A 13,007-nucleotide genomic window follows, 5' to 3' on the forward strand; every position below is an offset into this window, starting at 1 on the left:
TGAATTATGAAACAAATAAATACATTGCTGTGGGGTTCTGGGAGTCAATTGCTGCATATTAAAGGTTAGCAGGATAATTTTAAATGGGAAAATACAATTTTGTAATATCAAGCGGATCCTTCAACAAGCATGCTGAGTACATTTGGAGAAGATGCAAATGGAATAAAATCTACTGGGGTACATTAGCGGGTTCCCTAATGGCTGGAAGAAAACACAATTTTTATAACTCTGTTTGAAGCATAAAGTGTTTTACTTTCTATTTAGCAGCTAATATGTAATTTTACATTTCATTATAAATATTTCTCAGTTCATTAGTGAGACAGACCACTGTGATCATCACTATAAAGCAGCCCACAGGCTACAAATAATTATTGCAGAATGTATTTTAAAGCTAATGTGGTTCAAAGTTTTTTATTAATTATATCAGATTTAGGCAAAGAGCTAATGTTCTTATTTCTGAGCAATCAAAATAACTCAACATTTGAAGGAAATGACCTTTAAATGGCATCATACATCTGTAAATCGATAGTTTCTCTAAATGAGGATGGTGGAGCAACACATTATGTCGAAAGGTTTCAGTCGTCTTTATAATGTTTATCAACTCCTCTTGTCATAAATGATTTATTTTCTAAGACGGTGGGATGCAACTGTGTGTTTATTTTCAAACAACTAGTCGCTGTAGTGGTGAATGCTGCTATGAGTCAATCTGCTTTCCACTTGTCCTTTTTCTGATTATATTTGCCCCTAGTTAAGCACTTGTACATGATGTCAGCAACTTGTTCTATTGTAAATTATGATTTGACGATAAAATTACTCATTCAAATATAGATGATTGGGGTACTTTTTTAATCCTTTTCCTAATTACAACAGTCTGACAAGCATATCGTCTCTGAAACACTTGTGTCATTCGATAAAACACCACGTACTGCTGAGCTTTCCAGCATTTCACAATGACCTCAGAGTTTTTGCGATAAGTAAGCATTTTTCATGATGCATTAGTATAATTGCCTGACAGGACTGCGGTCCCTGTTTCCTCCCTTATGTATTTTATTAACCAGGAGTATTTTGTGATGAATGCACAGATAGAATAATTTCCCCAAAACCTACCCGTCTTTGTGTAGAGCACCAGAACGTTGGTTCTCGTCCTGAGGAGCTTCTTGAAGTCTTTGTGGTCGCTGACCTTCTCTATGAGAGGAGACACCTTCACCGCCTCAAGCACGGCCAGCAGCCACACCTGGGAAAATAAACACAGGCCGCCATGAAATTTACTCTTCATTCAAGCTATTCAGAGGCCGGACTGCTTCTATTTACTTGCGATGCAGATGTGATTATTAGGGAGTTAAACAAGAACTGAGGATCAATATTCTCCAGTAAAACCATAAACTTTACTATGTAAAATAAAACGAATGCAATTAAATATATACAACTTGAATTAAGAAAAAATACATGTTTTATGTAATTTCCTGGATTTCTATTCTGTAAAATAAAACCTTTCATGCTGACACACATCCGCAAACAAACACCAGTCTATGAAAAGCTGACAGATTTTTTGTTTTCTATTATTTTTGTCATGGGCCATATAAATGATGAAAACAATCTTACAGGACTGACATAGAAAAATGAACCTCTCTAAGCCTCAAGTATTAATTATGTACACAACAAATTTTTTAAATATAATATAGAAAAGCTAACTTGCAAACTAGAACAAGAGAACTGGTATGTGTCTTCATAGTACCCAAATCACAGAGTAATATTGAGAGGAGTCCGATTATAATGGACATGCTGTACGCATCTAAAAAACCTGATTGGATGTTACTACTCAGCTGTTGGCCAAGCAATAGATGAATGAGGCTCAGAACTGACAGAGAAGCATCTGATTCAATCAGGTAATGCGAGTGCATCTTCAGTGCTCTGCTCGATCTCAGGCTCTGCTGCTATTAGATGAATGATTATCTGCTATTAGCCAATGAGCAAATTAACACATCTCATGAAGTTCATAAAGTGGGTTTGATCTCATTTCATACCACTACAGTCGTCCATTACTGCTGTTTCTAATTGCCATAAACTAAATCAACAGTTCTGTCTTGACATTTACACTGAACTGAAAAGCTATTAGGAGCTTGAACACTACATTTATATATACACTGATTTCTTTTTACCTACTGCGAAACAAACAAGATAGCTTATTGTTTCCAATATCACCCTGGCTCAGTTGACTTTCCAAACACTGGTAGGTGTACAAATTGTGCGAAACACCCAATATGGGGAACAAAGCCTATATCGAGAGGCTTGCACTTTAATCAAAGACGACTGAGAAAAAAAAGAGAAAAAAAGGCAGATTACACTCCAGCAACATGAAGTTAATTCCATGGATTCTAATCGTCTCTGTGCCATCACCATTGATTAGAAAAGCCTTTCCTTTCTGCCTACAGAGAACTAAATTAGACACCAAACATTGTCTGCTCGCTCAGCAGATCCTGCTTGATGAGTGATATCACATGGAATGAAAACAAACACCTGTCGGGCTCGTTTTCTCATTTTAATTCCCAAGTGCCTTCTCTTCTGAGGCGAATCTGATTGGAATCTTAAGACACTGCATGTTGCACATCAGTAAATTTCAAGATTTTACAAGAAAAGCTGGAGAGTTTAGAAAAGAGAGAACAGACAACTGAAGTACTCAGTAATGTCCTCCATGTATTGAAGGTGAATCTAAAGGTAATTCTAAGTTTTATTCGTATTGACTGGGGGTGTTGATCTTTGTTTACATTGTCACTTGAATTTAGTACATGATTATGATTAGGTTCATGTTACAAGGACACAAGCTGTGTCAGGATCTGTTTAGGACTCATGGGAGCTGCAATGCGAAGGGTGGGCTAATTAGAAGTTGGCAAGATGACAGTTGTCTGCATAGGTGAGCATTCAGTGATTATGGGAGCGAGGAGCTGGAGGCAAAACAAAGCAGATCTGAAAGTAGATGGCAGGCTGTCGTACTGTGATAGGCTACTTGATGGCCTACTACACTCATTAAGGTGATGAAAACTCAACTGCATCCTTTCTTAATCACTTTCTCACCCAGTAGTGAAACACGTATTGTCTTTATGTTACAAATTATGACAAGCTAAAGTGGAAAATATATCCCGGATGGTAAATAAAACTGACGAGGGATGTAGAAAGGCTCATGTTTCTTTATCTCTCAATAGTTCAGTTCACATGCAGTTTCATCACATTGGTGTTTTGGAACTATCTTCTCGTAGGAAAGTTTGTAAAAAAAAGTAGCCTTCTATCTTTTAACGAATATGGCACCCCTTTAAGGAATGTTGGTGGCAACTCATAAATATTTGGTCAGAACCTCACATTTAGTGCTGTTAATAGGTTGCAGCTCAGCTGCACAAAAACCTGCACGATAGATCAAATGGGAATGGTGGGTGCAGGGTGGATTCAGTAAAAGTAAGCTGATGAAAAAGTCTCATGTCTTTTCAACCCCATATACACCTGGCATTACAATGTGTTTAGGGTGACTGGACAGCAATCAGCTTGACCACATGCACATGACACGTTGAGGATGGATTGAGACCCGATTGGCCAAAGCACCTCTAGAGGTGATCAGGGGGCACTTTAGGATTTGAAGTGCTTTATAAATACAGCCCATTGATTAAGTCAAACATGGAAATGAAATTCACAGACAGCAACTACGAAAGATGAAAAGCTTAATCATGCACGATTGGTCCAAACCATCATGGTGAGCAGATGGGCAGCTAACAGCCATGAAAATAAGAACCATTCCTCAACTATGGACTTCATTCAAGACAATCCTGGATTGCATGATGACGTGACAAATATTTTTTTAAGTAATGAGGATGTGATATGAGCTGGTCAGAGCGATTGGATCTTCTTCAGATCAGAACCATACTGTTCGTGTATAGTAATACGTGTATGATTCGAATAGTATAATCGAGTCAAAGATCTAGATACAATCTGGAGATGAGATGTATTTTAAAGCCAAGTGGTAGATGATAATGTTTCTCTGGATTCAGGGAAAAATAGTTTTCTGTCCTCTGGCAGTCATCATGAAGCCGAGATCAGCATTGTGATTCCACAATCCCAAGGATTTCATTCTACAAAAGAGCAAGTAAAACATGATGCCACTGTCTTACATGGATATCAAGCCCTAAGAACTTAAATGGACAATCCAGCAAAGCAGAAAAAGTCTGATGATCGGGTAATTGGTTATTACTTATTACTAGACAAATACCTGTCTGGAAAGTGTCATTTATCAACTTACTCTGTTTGCGTTTGTATATTGTTCCACCTTCTGGTCTCCTGGATGCCTAAAGCCTACATTAAAATCTGGGTTTCAATTCTCCTTTCACAAGCTACCAGAAACACTAGGAACCGTCCATCACTTTTCACTGTGGCTATATGCTAATTTGGTAGTTATCGCCCAAAACACACATGAAGCCCCTTGGATTTAAAGACCTCACCAGAATATGCCTGAAGTCTTTCACAGTACAATCTTGGATGATTGCTGAAATACATACATGCACAACAATCGGGGAATTTGAATATTTAACAACTGATCCTTATTATCTTAACTTAGAAGGATTTAAGTTTGATCAATATTGAGATTTCATCATGTCATCTCCAGTCTACTGTGATACATTAATACCCGATTGTTAAACAAGTAAACTGCTTCAAAAGGAACATAAGATGATCAATAACCTGTATGTCCCACATGATCTGGTGTCATTAGTTCACAAGAGTGATTTGTTGGTGTTGCAACCAATTATCATTGCACTGACTGCTGATATTTATCAACTCATTGTTCAGCTCACAAAGTCAAAAACAATGACAAAATGCCCTAAGAATTTTTACAGAGCCCAAAGTGATGTCCTGAACTGAATATGGTTCAGTTAGATGGGATGCAGATTACAGAGAGAGAATGCTTTAGTTTATTTGTCGCTAAACCAGTTTACTTGAGGACAACATATCTAAGTCATTGAAATATACGTCCTGTCTCAGCTGGCAGGTGACTGATAAAGAGAAACCCTGCTAGCACCAAACAATCACTGAGGCATGTAGCCCAACAGCTCTGAAAGCTTTCTTCACTCTATCATCAATGTGAGAGGCATTATAATGGTGCTGCATTTGTACCTTCTTTCCCCGGTATCACTGCTTGCTCAACACACACTGCAGGGGGACAGCCTCATCGGAGTAAAGCAGATCAATGGAGTTAAGACCCGATGAAGGCAGCATGATTCAGTGAAAAACGCGCAAACACATTTTCCACACAGTTACACAAGTAGTGGGTTCCATCAGGAATATTAAATGAGAAAGGTGAATAAAGCAGAACGAAGGAACTGTATCGCTGTCTCACTAGCAATTCTATCATTCAACATGGTGATTTGATCCAAGAGAAATATTTTTATTCTTTATCAATTCGATTTAGTGGCAAAATTTACAAATTGTACATCAATTGAATATACTCTGAGAAGATGTCCTTATTGTTCAACAAGGTTAAGAATAAATACCAACATTCTTTGAAAATATCACTGTCAAAAAACAGGATAGAATGTGTTTATTATTTCAACACAAACCAAATAGCATTAGCATGAAATTAGCCTAAACTTTCTATGATGAGCCAATACAAACAAGCAGATGGGGGAAATATTTGCCCTACAATAAAGGCCAGAGTAAAGTGACACTGAAAGGTACACAGTGTTGCAACAATGCCCAAAACCTGTGCTTTGCTCAAATGCCAAAAGAGATCACAATCAGTCTACGGCTAAAATGTCAACTGACATAAAAATGTGACCGCTCAACAAAATCCACTCTCATAATGGTAATGAACCTGAATCTCTTTCATCATTAATCAAACCAAAACCTTTGCACTTGATATCTATGTTAAACTGGCATTTTGTGATTACTCAGTGCATGAAATACCAAGACACAATGCTCTGAGTAAATACCACTGGTGCTTTAAACATCGACAGGACATCCTTTTATCAGCCATAAAACTATGTCCTGTCACGTAACTAATAAAAAATGTGGCGGTTACTAAGCAGCAGGTGCCCAGCCCCTACCCGCGAGCCCATACCCTCCATCTGCTGTGACAAATCTGCTTAATAAATGGCATCCAGTTCCAGGGGCAGTACTGAATCAGCACAAATCGCAGTGTTTGTCAAGCACTTGCCTTGAGTTTCCTCTGACTAATGAGCCAGTCAGGTGTGTGTTGGCGTGTGCGGACTGGCTGGTTGTAAAGGAAGCGACGCGGCATCCGATAACACACACAGGGCGCTGATTTAGAGGCTACTTAGCTCTCAAATGAGCAGAGGAGCAATCAATTAGCAGCTTTAGCAACTATCACGTTTCAGCTGTCAGGCATGGAAGTCCGGGTAGAGGCAGAGTCTATACAAACACACTGTCAAGCTGCTGCTGTTGTGGGATGATGCCGACGTTGAAACGCAAATTTGACCAAAATGCGACCACAGAAAATGAGTGTCAGAAAAGTGTCATGTCAACAGAGTTGACATTGAATGTTAAGCCAGTTACGTTACCTCATTAAATCAGAGATATACTCCTTAAAAGCAATAATTCTGCTGATAATTGAATGAATTATTTCAAACATGTTAGGATGAATGACTTTCTGTGCCGTTTGATGCTAATCCTGAGTCTTAAGATTGGCCTACTTTAGTTCAGATACTGCATTTCTTGGAGCTCAGTAGTTCAAAGGTCACCCGAACACTAAATGTCACTGAAAGCAGATAGGGTTACACATATTGATTAATCTGGACATAATTGACTTTGAGATACTATTCCAGTCATGTGCAAGTGAACTTAATAGTATTGTATGTCTGTGTCTATGAGGGGAGTTTGGGTTATATTGCTTTGACAGTTTTGACAGTCAGGCCTCTACCCACCAAATCAGTTCACCCATGTTTGTGCCATGTATGAACAGGGCCACAGACAAATCAGGTCACCAGTGGTGGATGATAAGGACAAAATTCTGTCACAGCATAATAGCAATATCAATATGTAATGATTTGAGCAGCAGCTAATAATCTTTTTCCTTCATTGGTTAATCTGTGGGATGTTTTTTTTTTTTCAACTAGTTATATTATATATATACTAGTAATATTTGGTCTATAAAAGTTCCAAACACAATATACCAATAACCAATGACATTTTCATAACACATATACTGTGCAGTCATCATTCATTATGACAGTGATGTCTTTGTAGTCATACACATTAGTTTTGAGTCGGACAAATACCATCTGGAAATTTTAATTAAAGTGAACATAATCGGTGAACAGTGTAGGACCCTTTATACATAATCTCTTCTAATTTTATGATAACGCAGCCAAGCAATGAACCTGAACATATAAACAAGGCAACCAAGCGTGGGTTGGGGACACAGCCATTAACTGTGAAGGATTAACAATCAAATAAAGGGGATTACATATCCCACACCATGCACTGTCTGCTGTGCATGTAAACACCATTAACATTAAAGTTCAGAGGGTCGCACACTTTACCACGTAGTCAGAATTGTATTTCAGATGCAATGAGCTGTGGAGCAGTGCCAAAATCAAACAGTAGCACCGTCCGAATGCTAATGGATCCACCGTAGGTAAACACCAGAGCACCACCCTTGTTTGCTAAGACTACAGGCATCAGGAAGTAGAGCAGGAACAAGCCTGCATCAGTATTTAACACAGCAGAGGATGAATGAGTGTTCAGGGTCATAACTAAAAATAAAACAAATACAACGAATATATAGGGAATTAAGTAAATAAACGTCTTTTTTAAACATAATTGTTATTCATGAATTAAGAAGGAGAAATTTCTACACACCTTTTGAGGTAACACTATGAGTAGTTTAACGGTTATGTGTGCTAATGGATGCCTAAAAAAGTATCTATGTATCCACATCCAAATCCTTGTATCTATCCATCGTTGTCTCTGTCTACCGTTGTCTCCATCTATCTATCTATCTATCTATCAATCATTGTCTCTATCTATCTATGCTATTTGTGGTTGGTTCTATCGTATCTATTGTTGTGTGTATATATATATATATATATATATATATATATATATATCAGAAGTTCTTCCTGAGGTCATGACAGTTTCCACTCCAACCACAAACTTTTCACCTTTCATTTTCTTTTACAAACACTTGACTGAACACATGAGTGTCTGGGTGCTGCTGAGATAATAACAACAACTACAGGACTAGAAACTTAACAATCTTATAGAAAACAGGGAGGGAGTGAATGGGTCTTTCAGGGTAAAGGTGAGTCGGTTCATCGGCTCTGGTTCTCCCGTGTTGACCGTCTGCACTCTCCGGTTAGTTACGGCTCAGACACAGGGGAGGGAGCCCCCGTGCACAGGCGACCATTAACGTGAGAACCCTCCGCTCCGAGTGAGCCCTCACACGGGTAAACCCCTTCCGATGTACCCGCTGCCCACACACGGTACGAGCAACTGGTTGTACCCGAGACCCTAAGTTCAAATCAGTGCTGTCAACTTCACCTCCAGCGCGGTGGGGGGGGGGAAGACTATGGAAGCAGCCGCGGTGGCTCCACTCCCAGCTTCCCGCACTCCTTGAGCTCTCTACCGGACACAAACACCCTCCGTTCCGGGAGGGACTGTCACCGAGAGCCCGCTGCGGTTTCACACGACACACGGGGGGAAACGTCCATGTCACTCACCAGCAGCACCAGCGTGAACATTCTCGCCTCCTTCATCCGTCTCCCGAAGAGGGTCCAAGAGGCCATGATGCCGTTGCCACGTCTGGATACGCAGGCGCACTCGGATTCCCTCTCACGGCGCAGGGCACTCTGGGAAATGTAGTCCAGGGAATAGGCAGTTACCGGGAGGGGTCGGCTTCTGCACCTGGCGCCTCCATCCCCCCCCCCCCCCCCCCCCCCCTCCTTAATGCTATCAGGGCGGGAAAGTGTCAGCACTGAGGTCTACATGATTCTGTTCTATCAGCATAATGCACACAATTAATTACACTACAGGATAATTAGTAAATTGGCTTGTGATTGAATGGCTCTTAATTAGCTCTTCATCAATTACTTTTAGGTTCCTTTGGAATACTTGGTTTGATTATGGCAGTAAAATGTGCTCCACAGCGGCTGATGCATGCACTGCTTGGGCCAATAGGCCAAAAGGGTTAGGTCTAAACAAATGAATATATATTTAAATAAATTTACAGTATGAAAACAAAAAAATAAAAACCATCAAAAATGTTTTTATGGGCTAACATATTCCCCCGTTTATAGACGTAAATAAACTCCACATTAAAAGGTTTGTATTTGAAAGGAGATTTAATATAATAGAGTGTATGGACTATTTACAGTAATGACTTCTATTTTATTTACTGTTTGCAACCATGTTTAGTAGCAGCCTGCCCAGCCAAGTTAAAAATAAATAAAACTGCATAAATTAATGGTTTTCCGACTCAACACAGGTTTGAATTGGTTATATTGTTTAGTTTATATTGTTTTTAATAATATACACCTATGGGTAAGGAGAAGCACTACCCAATTACTTTTCTCAAACCGCAATAATCCAGCTGTGAAATGTGTACATTATGTAAATATTTTCCGTATTTTATTGTATTTTTCATATTTATCCTATTCGATACTTTCACGTTTTCTCTTGTCTACTGCATGTACTGTAAAATGGGAATTTCCCATCGTAGGATCAAGGTTATCTTATGTTATATCTAGTTTATTTTATTGCACGCAACATAAATACCTGAATCAAATCTATAGGTATGTATTGGCTGTGGTTAAAACCAGTAATGGATATACAAAAGATAAACATCAGGATCTGATACCCCCTTTGAATAACCTCTAATCACTGATAGGAATAGAAGAGATGTGTTGTGCCATTTAAAAGCCTGCAGCTGCTTTTTAGTGTTGTTTGGTAGTTTTGCATAACATTTACACACCTCTTTAAATCATGTGTTAGTGTGGTCAGTATATTAGAATAATAGTGGATGGTTCAGATTCCCAATCGAGTTTAACACTATATGAAAGTCAGGTTTAATGAAATCAAAATGTTTGCTCAGTCTAAACCTGGCTGACAGAATAGAATAAATTTGAATGCACTCTTTATTTAACCATGAATATCCCATTACGATACACTATCTCTTCTGTCTGTGAGTCCTGGTCGAGATTGGCAGTAATGAAGTAAACAAGTTGGAAATATAAATGCAAGCAGGAACAAATTACACACGGAAAAAAAAAACGTGCAGAAAACACTGCATGCCTATGACCCAGAGTAAGCATCAGATGAACTTCATATGTGAACTGTCTGAGTTGCATTGTTTTCTTTGGACAAACCAGGAAAGCAAAAGGGAAATGAAATTCGCATGTACCCACTGGAGTTACATTGCCAGGTTACCCGTCACACTGGCACACAGCAGGCACTGTTGTGGCCCAGACAACACAACAGCAAATCTTTCCCAGAAGCCCCGGTGTCTCTGTCCCTCAGGTCCAAGCTGCGCTTCAGCCCCAGACACATCCTGCCTCTCGTCGAGGACGCAACACTCCTCCACCTCTCCGGGGGTGTCCATGAGCACTTCCTCCACATTGCGCCTGCAAACAAATCGGACCCCGTCTTCCTCCTCCTCCTCTCTCCCACCCCTCCTACCCCTCTCTCCCCTGCCGTCCCCTCCTCAGCCGTGTGGTATCGCCCGACCATCCAGCACAGAGGCAGACAGAGAGAGCGAGCGCAGTGTTTGGCTGCAGGTCGCCCGGAGAGGGACGCGCACAGCGGCTGAGGAACACAACACTAGACCCGTGTCTCTTACTAGTCTGGTTCTCTCCTCGTCTCCACCTTGCTTTGTCACCAACTTGGGGAATACTATCATCATCCAAGGTAAAGGGAAATGTCACTTTTTTCATTCTTTTCTCAGGCAAAATATCTGGAGTGACTGATACAAAGCACTTTTTCAGGTGGTTTGCGCACCAGTATTCAGCCTGAATATCGCTTCTAATTCGAAATCGATGATGTTTGAGTTTGGATGGAGGTGACGGCTTTTTACAGTGGAGATACAATCAACACAATATCCTTGTTTATCATGTTGAGTAACCTCCTTAGATTAAAACAACACCCTCCATCACTAATGGATTGGCTATACCCGGGAGCTTTATTCAGCCGTGCTGTGGGGTCCGTTTTTCTCTGGACCAGTGTTCTCTGTGCTGTGTTCGAGTAATGGGCCCGTTTTGAATCTTAATATCAAATACTTTCCTGTCTTTTCCTCCACTTTGTCTTTTCCAGTGTTTCTGGCGAGCTGCTGTGTCCGTTCATGCAGCGTGTGTTTTTCTGAGCAGTTGGGCTCTTTATGCCACGGCCAGTTTTACTTTCCACTCACGTTTCATCCCAGGATCAGAGGAGCATTTGTGGGGCTGCTGGAGCTGCCTGTGCCTGCCACATTAGTACCGTCACAAACTTACTTTGTGCTGCTCGCGGACCTCTATAGTCCTCATGATTTTCACATGTAAACTTTCGAGATTGACCTCTCTCGGGAGACGAGGATTAACTGTTTCAATCGTGCGTTCCAAATGCATTTTCTCTCTCAAATCGACTATTTTTAAACGCGGTAATCTAATTTAGACCCAGAACATGTGATCTCAAACTGGTCACCATGTTGACCCCTTTGCAACTTTTGCTGGTGAACTTCGTTCGCTGGCTCCAGACTTCCAACAATGACCTCATCCCTTACTAAATCCAAATTAACAGGCTTTTTACGCGCGCAATGAGCAGCTTTTTACGCGCAGCATTCACATATTCAAACAGCCTCGTATTCTGTGCAGCTCCCAGCAAACACTGGTGCGACTAAATCTGAGTGAAAACACAGCAAATTCGGCTCAGAAAGTCATTATTCATGAGCTTGTCACTTGGATGAATTGCTTCTCCATTTCTCTCCCCCACCGCCTTGTGCAGACGCTGTTTCATTTTTAATTCAAGAGAGGGATACGTGTCCAGCCGAAGCTGAGGGATGTGGCACAAAGAAATTCAGTATTATGAAATAAAGTGGGACATTTATCTCCTGCGTGCATTTAGGTTGATTGTTCCGAGGAGCTTTGTTGGAGCAGGTGGTGCTGGTGGGCTGTGATGCTGCAGAGCACCAGAGGGCAGTGTTGAGCAGCACGTTACAGCTGTGGTAAACACCTTGCAAGGTGAAGCTTGGACTATCTCCACAGGTGGACACGCACACGCACGCACGCACACACACTTATTTGTAGAACAGATTGTTTGTGCACTGGAATAAAAGGTGCAGCACTCATCCAAGCCCGGACAAATTACAACATCTAGGGACACTGCTTTAATGGATTATTGCTCGTATGATTTTTTTTTCTCCTTTTGCTTCGGCTGATTAAATGTCAAGCACTTTGAACAACGCATTTGCAGCCGGTTTACAGCTTTCAGAGATGTTTTGTGCATTTTCCAAGGCTTAAAATATCACAATCGTTCGGTTAAATTCATCAAAATTATTCACTTGAAAAGCTATTTTCCACCATCACCAACAATCAACATGGGACTTTTTGAGCCTTTTTTAAAGAGCAGTGCTGTTTTTCATCTCAAACTTTTGTTTTTTCGTTGAGCCTCAGTTGTTCAATATCGTTTTAGCGGCATCAATGAAGTACACTGTTATTCATCAACACACAAATGGCTCTCCCATATAACCGAGGATGGCTGCTTTGAGGTTTTGGGAAATGTGTCAGGTGAAATACGACGTTTGTGTAGCTTTTTTTTCAACTGCTTTGCGCGGACTATGAAACAATTTGTGTAACTCTAATTAATGATCTAATAAACAAAGACTCATGAGCTTATTAGTTTGCTACAGTATTTCCCTCTCAGTGGACAACATGGCACAGATTCTTAATCCATATCTCAACAACTTTATTCTCTTCATCAGGAATTAAAAATAGAAGTTGGCACTTTGTTCATTAATCAGCACATGTGAAAGTCCCATATCTCCCCCC

The 13,007-nt window shown here is 40.4% G+C and overlaps 2 protein-coding genes across 4 annotated transcripts in view; one reads left to right on the plus strand and one right to left on the minus strand.

Annotated features, from left to right (window-relative positions):
* pdia5 (protein disulfide isomerase family A, member 5) overlaps positions 1-8,818 on the minus strand; it is a 47,889-nt gene extending 39,071 nt beyond the window's left edge. The window contains exons 1-2 of the mRNA XM_053439651.1: positions 8,715-8,818; positions 1,108-1,234 (exon numbers count right to left, since the gene is read on the minus strand). Coding sequence (XP_053295626.1) covers positions 1,108-1,234; positions 8,715-8,780 — 193 coding nt within the window. The 5' untranslated portion in view covers positions 8,781-8,818. The remainder of the gene's footprint in view (positions 1-1,107; positions 1,235-8,714) is intronic.
* A 1,732-nt stretch (positions 8,819-10,550) lies between these two features.
* sema5ba (sema domain, seven thrombospondin repeats (type 1 and type 1-like), transmembrane domain (TM) and short cytoplasmic domain, (semaphorin) 5Ba) overlaps positions 10,551-13,007 on the plus strand; it is a 158,307-nt gene continuing 155,850 nt past the window's right edge. For 2 of the 3 annotated variants that reach the window (XM_053439393.1, XM_053439394.1), the window contains exon 1: positions 10,551-10,896. In XM_053439393.1, coding sequence (XP_053295368.1) covers positions 10,590-10,896 — 307 coding nt within the window. In that variant the 5' untranslated portion in view covers positions 10,551-10,589. The remainder of the gene's footprint in view (positions 10,897-13,007) is intronic. The other variant, XM_053439395.1, reaches the window with a different exon arrangement.

Source organism: Pleuronectes platessa, chromosome 14, assembly GCF_947347685.1.
Source record: "Pleuronectes platessa chromosome 14, fPlePla1.1, whole genome shotgun sequence".
Taxonomy (NCBI): Eukaryota; Metazoa; Chordata; class Actinopteri; order Pleuronectiformes; family Pleuronectidae; genus Pleuronectes; species Pleuronectes platessa.